A 9,542-nucleotide genomic window follows, 5' to 3' on the forward strand; every position below is an offset into this window, starting at 1 on the left:
TTATCACAAATTTACAATGGGACCAAAAAGAAGAGATGTCTCTTTAGACATTAGAACATTCTATCATTTTTCTAATTCAAAAGGACTAAAATAAAAAATATTTGAATTCCAGTCCACATGAACATGTCCAAGAAAATAATTTATAATGATTTTCAGAAGAACTAGATATAGTTGAACCTTATAAGGGGAAGAAACCCACCAAAGTAGATAAAATTTAAAAGAATGGGAGACACAGAGTTAAAGAAGAAATTTTTGGGTGTTAACACTCACATATTCTCTCTCTCACAGGTATTATAAAATGATAGGATACTGAGCTGTTTTATTTTTATTTGGTCAAAATAAAACTAAATAAATAAATAAATATAACCACAAAAAAAGAATACGACATTGTACGAGTACTCCTATTCATATTCTAAGTTAACATTTTAAAATAAGATTCCATACGTGCTTATATATAAAATAAAAAATAGTAATAAATTTAAAAGAATAAATAAATACATGCTTTTATATATATATATATTTTATTGCTATGACTTCAACTAAAAAATTTTAGGGGCATAATGTTAACCAAAAAATATTATTTTTAGAAAAAATTATGAAAAAGAAATAATTAGTTATATAGTGATGTTTTTGTACATAATATTTATGTTTATTTTAATTAAATTAGATCATTTGATAATTTGGTTATTTATTTTGATTTTTTGAATTGACATCAAACAAGGAGCACAGGAACAGTAACGGATGCCATTCAAATTTTCACTTGATAACTGTCAGTTGACATTAGGTTAATTTATAAATAAAGCTTTAAGCACGTTTTGTAGAGAGTTCAATTCTTTTAGAAAATACTTAGAAATCAAAAACGCTCTCAGCCCCTTCGCATCACAAAGTAAAATTAGGAATCTTAAGTAATTCCTCTGAACTCGAACACTGTAATTTATTTTCTTTTCGGTTTTTATTAATAAAATTTCTCAACTTTTATTTTTTCATTTATTTTACGTTTATGTTTCTTCTTCATTTTTTCTTTATCTTATTTGTTTTAATTTCTATAATTTACTTTGTCTCCGGCACCTCACTATGTTTGTATGATTTTTTTTTCATTTTTTTGTTTTTACTGTACTTTTTACTATACTTTATTTTTGTTTTTATTACATACTAATTATAAGTAACAAAAGAATTGTGAATAATAAAAATTTATAGTCCAGAATGATACTAAATTAAAGAATACTAACAATACTAAAAAAATTATAGAATATTTTTTTTATTTGACATTATAAAATGTATAGTACTCCCTTTAGTGTTTTTATGTATTAAAATATATTTTGTCAACTTTTATATGTTCTTTTAATTTAGTAAGTAAATATTAATTTTATTATAAAATAAATTAATAAAATTTATTCAAATATTTAAAATAAAATGATAAAGTAATATAAAAAAATTATTTAAATTGATGTGTCTTTTAGTAATTATTTATTTAAAATAATTTTGAGTAGTATAATCTAAACAATATTTATTTTATTATAATCCATTTTGATATAAAAATTGCCAAACATAAATTAAGTTAACACAAACTTATTTCTCATCAAAATCAAATTTACAAAATCAATTTTATGCAAACGGGATCCAAATTCACACTAAAAAGTTGTCAACCGCCACTATATTTCATTGCTGTAATACAATAAAACATGACTGTTATATGTACAATATATTCGATGTCCATTTGAATATTGGCAATTTGTTATCATCCCATCTGACAACTGAACTGCGAGAATGGACTCTATACCCATTAGTGTCCACGTGGAAGATCAATGTTTTTGTCTCCAATCAGGGATTCCTCTGAGCCATGGCTGATAGGAAGGAAAATAGTAGTTAGTGAAAATCCATCTATACAAAAGCCTTGACAACGAATTTAGCAGCGGGTAAATACCTTAGATAGCTCAAAGCTGACATTCGATAAAGACAGGTGAAGACTAATACATGCAATCCAATGGTGTAAAAGAATGCAAAAGTCCGGGCATACCTGCCAGACAATTATTTATCAACTAACCCACATAAATAATCATGAAAATCAATGGCACATCTTGATGATACTCCATTCATTTTGAAGAACTATATCAAGTAGGATGCATTGCATAAAGTAACAATGACAAAACAGATTAAGAGATAATTTAAACAGGAGAAACAGAAACATTGTAGTGTGCCTGGAATTAGGCAGGAACATACTTGTTACCAAGAAGAAAGCGTCCACTGCTGAGTGTAATTCTGTCCCTGAATCCCAGCTCCTTGTATCTTTGATCCCTTTCCTATTTACATGCAGAAGATTGATATATCAGCTTGTTGCTTGAATATAATAAAATTTGATTGAAAAGAAGTAAAATATACCGAGAATTGAGACTATAGAAAATGGTGACCTGGGCTTGATGACTAGACATGATATCATTTTCCAACCTAACTAACATACAGTTCTGAAGACAATGTTACATTTCAAATCATCTAAATCGGAGTTTTGATAAAAGTTACTTTTGATATGTGACACTAAATAGTAAATACAAACTTAAAATTATTCGTAATGATCGGAAAAAGTAATTGATTCCCGAGCAAGAATCAGTAATGCTTCACTTAAGAGATGTAAAGGAAATGGCATACTCTTTTTGAGAATGCAGCAAAGGGATTTATATCATCCTCGTATATCTTCCTGTATTTAGATTCAACATCTGAAGTGAAACCACTTTCAAGGTCTTCTGCATACTGAACGAAAAATCACATACAAATCAGAAGTTCAGGGTAAGCACACAGTTGTAGAGCGGGAAAAAAGAGAGAGCAGGTGTTGGGGTGGAGAGAGAAATTTACAAAACCTTCTTAGAACCCCTGGAAACCACTTTCTCAGTATTGTAATCATGAACATAACGAATCTTCCCATATAATTTGACATTATCTGCTTTCGTCTTTTCCAGCTCCACCGTTAATGCCCCAATCTTCTCCTTCAACTGCCTTATTTCCTATCAAATGTGAAAGATTCACCAAGTTGACGTAACATTATAATCCAAATGTAGATGAGATATGTTGTAAAATAAAGCCGTAACATCATAATCTAAATCTGGATGAAATATAATGTGAAATAATAAGGAGTAGAAAGACATGAATCCCTATTGGCTATGAGTATACCTCTTCTGTCTCTCGTAAGCGTGCCCTAAATCGATCTCTTTGATTACAGATCACTTTAAGCATTGAGTTCTGATCTTGGTCTACGGATACATGTCTTTGATCTGAACTCTGATGCAGCAGAAGCAAATATAAGAAATCTTAAAAGTCTTGAACACAAATCCAACATAACGCAAGGGGAGGGAAGTGCAAAATCACTGGCTATAAAATTGTTGAATACAAAAGTAACTACTTAGCCTTGTCTACTAAGTAGGTCAAAGAATAACACTTGAGATTTCATCTGTTTCAAGCCCCCATTATTTTGAATGATAGATCAGACATGCTTGTGTCTCTTACTAAGATGCATTCTGTATACTCTATTTTACTTCTCCTAATATGAACATCATGTGGTTCCAAAGTTTTTGTCCATAGCTCATTAATATGAACTAGTTAGTCTTCCTAAGAAGAAAATTGTCAATGCTGCCGAAGATCATTATTTAGAAGTAAAAGTAGTGGGCTTCCCCACAAGAGAATTGCAGTATTAACCCAACAATAGAATATGTTAACAGTTGTTGAAATCATGATATTTTAATTCCATTGATGAATGCTCTTCAGAAATTTAAGGCAAATGCAATAAGAATAGAAAACTCTAAACAGGAATTCACCTCAGACACCTCCCCCCGTCCAGCCTCTGATAGATCCCAATCATCGAGGAAAGTTCCTTTATGATATTTTGGATTGGAACTATAACCCTGTACCAAAAGAACAGCTAGTTATAAAAAGCAGAAAAGAGAAAAGAGACAAAATGAAGCGGTTCAATTTCTATTATTGTGGTCAATATAGCAAAGGATGTTTTAAAATTTTAATTGCAATTGTTCCAAACCTTAGAAATATCATCTTCCAACTTCTGTATCAGTTTTTGTTGTTCATTCATCTTTTCCGTAAATTCTTTTATCTTCTCTTGTGCCGTCTCTAGTGAAGATGATTTCTCTGAAAGTTTGACCTGAAAAGAGTATATAATGTAATCTAACATTCGAAATAAATACATGGACAGCAATCACACCCACATATCATCTCGGAGAACAGTTTTGTAAAGCAAATGAAATGTTGCCGATCCCATTAACGTGGACAAGGTACAGAATGTAATGGTTCTAGCTTTCCCGGAAATTACACCAAAAAAAAGTCCATATTATGACAGTTGATTGACTCTTTAACTAACATCAGTTTCTAGATGGGATTGGATGTCATGTAAAAAAAAAGCGATATTCATACCTTCAACTGTGTTAGCTCATGTTCCATTTTACGGTTCTTATCAAGAAGAAGAGATTCCATCTTGCTCATCTCCTCCCCACTGGTTGCCACTTCCCAGTCTTCAGCCTCAATTGAATTATAACCCACTGCCTGAATGTGTATGCCCATATTAATCATATAGATAGTGCAAAGCTAGGTATCCAAAATGAGAGGTTACATAAAAGGCCATTAGAAAGAACAATAAAACCACCTGCAAAATCTTCACTTTCTTACGCAAATCATCAACCATCTTTTCTGTTGGCCTTGCCTGAAGATCTCTCTTCATTGCCTCCAGAGTAGCTTCCTATATTAATAAAAGAGACCATCATGCATCCCACAAAGGAATAGCATGACCTTGCATTTAGGTAACTCAAGGGCAATGATTTCTCATCACCTTAGAAGAAAAGTGCATACTGATGAGTGAGCTTCAACTTGTTAAAATATCAGATAGTGTAATCTTTATAATTTTTAGCATAATAAACATCACCTTTTCGTTGAGCATTGCAGTAAATTTCTTTATGTCATTCATGTGCTCTTCTCGTTCTTTTGACAAGGTTGTTTCAATATTGTGTAGCTCCATGTTCAATTCAGATATTAACTTCTCTTTGGCAATTAGAGAGTTTTCAAGTGCACTATTTGAGTCCAAATTATCTCTGCAACAACAACCAAGAGTAATTTGAAGGCCACAAGACAATGAAATGAAACATGAAGCAAAATGGAATGATATGAGAAGACTGGCATTATATCATCATGTAAGTGTCCATATTTTGTAGGAAACAAGTTGACCATCTTTTGTACCTTAATAAAATTTTGAATTGAAAGGGTGTTGGATTGATGGATAGTATTGGCTAAAAACAATTTTGTTTAACTCCAAAACAGGAAAAGGTTTCTTTCTGAACAATTTGGATGCTGTAATCTGCAGTATTCATTTCACAAGTTGCTTGCTTGTTTACTTTGGGTCATCGGGTGCCAGAATATCATTTATCTGAAAAGAAAGGACTGAAATATTGCTATACCTAGTCTTCATTTCTGTATTTTCATTTGCTGTTTGTAACTGGGATCGGAGAACCCCCTACACAGACATAGACGGATCATGGATTAGACACATCAATGAAGTTTGTGACATATGAACACCAAAAAATGACATTTGATTTCCAAATAAAGCTTGTGAATTGCACCTTCTCTCTCTCTAAACTAAAAAGCATTGTTTGTGCTCGGTCAACCTCATCCATGAGGAGATTAACCTCTGATTGCTTAGCTGCCCTCTCTTCCTCTAAAAATTTCAAGAACACAAAAGGTCAGTTCATTCAACATAGAATAATCGTTGAAGTATCATGTTAGGGACTTGGGTATTATGAGGTGCTCAAATTTCCACATCGGGTAGTATGGGATCCTTGATGTTGTATATAAGGAGAGTGGTTCTTCCCCTTTATCAGCTAGCTTTTAAGGTGTGGTTTCCCACTTTCCTTAAATACTTAACAATGGTATCAAATCCAGGTTGTTGGAGCCATGGGAAGGGCTACCTATAGGCTGGAGTAAGGTGAATACCGAATAGTTGTTTCCTACTTTCCTTAGCTTTCCTTAGATACTTAACATATTACAATTTCAACAAGCAAAGAGAGAGACAAATGTGCTGATATTAGATTATAATAACAGAATAATGGTAAGTTACAGATTTTTAAATAATTAGTGTATGACCAGAATTGATGACAACTAGTTGATTACCAGATTGAGCACGGAGTTCAAACAACTGATTTTGGGCAAGTTCATGTATTTTCTGCATATTGGAAACACTTTCTTTAGCACTCTGCAGCTGATCTTGCAATAACTGTTCCCTGTATACAAGAATCATTAATCTAAGTAAGTAATAACAAGACAGGGAAAGAATGCCTCCGATTCAAAAGGAGCAGTCAAAGTTCAGAGCTGGAAGGCCAAACAAATGTCATATCAACATGCAGCATTCTCATGTATTAAACTAAACAAACAAACAATTTCTGGCAGAAAACCAAAAGTTACCTTTCTTTTAAAACTTCTAATGTTTTCTGGTTCTCTTCCGCTAGACTCCGTTGCTTGATCTCCACAATTTCTTTTACTTTCTCTTCCATCTGACACACCAAAATTTATAAGTTCAACACCAGGTGCTAATGTCCAAAAAGCAACAGAGACTATAAATGTTGCAATATATACACAAGAGCACGAGCATCAATAACCTGCTGCTCCAATTGCCGATTTCGCTCTTCAAGCCTTCGTATTGTGGCCTGCTGATTCTTCAAGTGAGTTGCCTCTGTTCTGAATTCCTCAAGCTCAACTTTCATTTTTCGGTTCTCAGATTCTAGCTCAGACAGTTTGAGATCTTGCTCCTGTGCAAATATATAGATGAATTTCCATAAACACTCAAATAGAAAATATTCAAGTATATGAATATGGATAACACGGATTTCATACGTATACAGTGCTAGCAAGCTTAGCCAGAAGTTCTTAGAAGCATTTCTAGAACTCACAGCAACTGATGCAATAGATGGGTAAGGATCAGGAGCTTCATAGATCTTTTGATAGATGTTAAGGAAAGCATTTTCTCCAAACTTTGCTCTCTTTGTAAGATTATCAACCTCTTCTTGGTAGCCCTTAAGCAATGTATTAAACAAACCCAATTTCTCCTCAGTTGGAGCTTTCTTAAAATCTGTATGCAGCATAATTTAAGATGTGTAAGACAATATTGTCTTTAGTAGGCACTAGGCCAGACAATAAATCATTGAAAAGAATAAAGTCATGATGAACATGACAGAAGGGGTATCATTTCACCTTAATGTCAAAATATCGGTTTAAACATGCATGATGCATACCTCTAGTGCTTTCCGCAAGCTTACGCCTATTTTTCTGACTGTTTTCCTGGTTTTCAGCAATACGAAGCCCTTGTTCATCCAAAATCGATTTCTCCTTTTCCAAGTCAAAATCTGCAACCCCCCTCCCCCAAAGAAAAAAAAGTTCAAGGTAAAATCATGGCACCCGTAAGTTTTTGAATTGTGATTTTAGGTACAAATATAGTTTTGCATTAAAATAAGTAATTCAGACATTGCGGCATGATATCAAGAGATTAAGGATCCTGAAGGAAAGTTTAACATAGCAGCGGAAAACACAGAAAACTGTCGTGCCACCTTTACTGTGTTTCATGTTCTAAAAAGTAATCTCAACCATGTCAATATTCTTTGGTAGCCTGATAAATGAGTAGCTGGTAACTACTACCTTTCTTTTTAATACCATCTCTGAATAAACAAAAGAACTGGAAGGGTGACAAAAGTAACATTCTAGAAAGGAAATTATTACTGTATGAAATTTGTTTGGAGCAATACTAGTATAAGAATTCAGTTCATATTGGAACTTCTTTTCACAGAATTAGTAAACCTCCTTTCATTTTGATTGTAATTTACTTTATTCTAAAGTTAAAGTGTTCCAAACAATTGATGAAGACGATTAAGTCATTATCTCTTCATTTTTGTGTGAAATTACCAAGATTTACATGATGCAGAATTTTCCCACAAAGAACAAATAATATGGTGCATGGCATGAACAATTTAAAGATGAGTGCACTAGAATTCAATCAGGCTGGTTAGAGGTTCCAACTATTCAAATAAAAAATAGTGGAAACTCGCATATAGTTGTCTTTATGTGAAGTTGATAATTGAAAACCATTAGATGATAATTTAGTTAAACATGTCAAATTATCTAATGGTTTTCAATTATCAACTTCACATGAAGATAACTGCATGTGAGTTTCCACCATAAAAAGTATCAAAATGAGAGAAACGACGTCACTAACCTAAGTCGCCAACTCATGTTTGTGTGGATTGGACAATTTACAGTATACATTACAATTTCTTTTTTCTTTGCATAGCATGATGTAATTACTGATTGTGTCCATTTCCCATACCATCCACACACGTCAATCTAGACCCTTCCTCTAATCGTCACCATCACACATTTTTCTCCTTTTACCGTTCCTTACACGTTCTTACATCTCAATGCACACTCAACAATTTGGTTCGGGGGAAAGGGGAGGATTAAAAAATTCCATTCACATCAGGGCTTTTTTATACTTACAGCGTAAAGGTTCAAAATAAAAAAATAGGTGTGTTTCTGAAATACCACACCATCATAACTATGGACGTAATTAATATATATTAGTTCAGAAGTTAACGCTGTTGTTCAATTATGAATCGGTGTTTGGCATGCATAAATAGTATAGAAATGAGCGAATCAAAGTTCACTCAAAATGGTTAGTTCTACCTATTCAAACAAAAATTATGCATTAAGAAAATGATCAGAGCTAAGAACATGAAGTCATGACCCAGTTTAGTGTATAATTATTAGTATGCTGTAGGCGATTAACATAGAAAAGAATAATTTAACAATAAGGAAACAATACTGATGATAATTAAATAGATGAATTGAATGAAGAGCTGGAAAGTGGAATTGGAGCTGCAGAAAGAGGAATTGAATGAGTGAATGTTAGGATACCTTTCCAGAAGGCGGAGACGACGGAGATTGGAGAGTTGGCTTTATTTCCTCTCTCAGATCCACCTTGCAGAGGTGCAACCTCCATTTCTAACTTCTCACTTCTTAGTCTTCGCACTTCTCTTTTCACCAAATAATCGATCAATCGAATCTGAAGTTGAATGATCCTAATTTATCTCTCACTGGACTGGTAGGAGCTTGAGACTAATTATGGCGGTAAGCCGGTAGTGCACTCTGTAATAGCCTCCCTCACTCTCTTCTCAATTGTATCTGTTGCCAAGGAAGAAAGAACACTTGGAAATGGAATAGCAGTTGTAACAAAGTGCAGTTGGAACTTGGAAATACGCAGTTCGGGGGGTTTGGTCGGTTCGGTTCGGTTTGTTCTATTTTTTTCTTTTTGGTTTAAGGTTTTGGGTTCGGTTCGGTTTGCTTCATTATTTTCTTTTTGGTGGCAATACCAGGTTGCTAATGGGTGGGCCGACCCAACCTTCAGATGGGTCATAAAAGTACTGGTCCTAAGAAAACAATTTTTGATCCAACACCAAATCGTCGAGCCCGACTGCAAGACTCAGAAGTTTGATAAAAACCTTTTTTTTTTCGAT

General features: G+C 33.4%; 1 protein-coding gene across 1 annotated transcript; it reads right to left on the minus strand.

The window, feature by feature from the left end:
* Nucleotides 1–1,593: 1,593 nt before the first annotated feature.
* On the minus strand, nt 1,594–9,235 carry LOC107478725 (protein CASP). The gene is made up of 19 exons (XM_016098861.3): nt 8,944–9,235; nt 7,272–7,382; nt 6,930–7,108; nt 6,639–6,788; nt 6,445–6,533; nt 6,154–6,263; nt 5,607–5,701; nt 5,445–5,500; nt 4,916–5,081; nt 4,640–4,732; nt 4,411–4,539; nt 4,022–4,141; nt 3,804–3,890; nt 3,163–3,270; nt 2,853–2,996; nt 2,644–2,745; nt 2,221–2,300; nt 1,925–2,017; nt 1,594–1,844 (listed from the first exon to the last, which is right to left on the minus strand). The coding sequence occupies exons 1-19, from the start codon at nt 9,026–9,028 to the stop codon at nt 1,784–1,786; spliced, it is 2,058 nt and encodes a 685-aa protein (XP_015954347.1). The 5' UTR covers nt 9,029–9,235; the 3' UTR covers nt 1,594–1,783.
* Between the last annotated feature and the right edge of the window lie 307 nt (nt 9,236–9,542).

The sequence above is a fragment of the Arachis duranensis genome, chromosome 3, assembly GCF_000817695.3.
Source record: "Arachis duranensis cultivar V14167 chromosome 3, aradu.V14167.gnm2.J7QH, whole genome shotgun sequence".
Taxonomy (NCBI): Eukaryota; Viridiplantae; Streptophyta; class Magnoliopsida; order Fabales; family Fabaceae; genus Arachis; species Arachis duranensis.

Excerpts from the sequence above, each read along its gene's own strand:
- LOC107478725 (XM_016098861.3), bottom strand. The coding sequence starts at position 9,028 with ATGGAGGTTGCACCTCTGCAAGGTGGATCTGAGAGAGGAAATAAAGCC. Across the intron at positions 4,733-4,915 it reads CTGCAATGCTCAACGAAAAG|GAAGCTACTCTGGAGGCAAT; the intron begins GTGATGTTTATT and ends TTATTAATATAG. Across the intron at positions 4,142-4,410 it reads ATGAGCTAACACAGTTGAAG|GTCAAACTTTCAGAGAAATC; the intron begins GTATGAATATCG and ends TACTCTTTTCAG.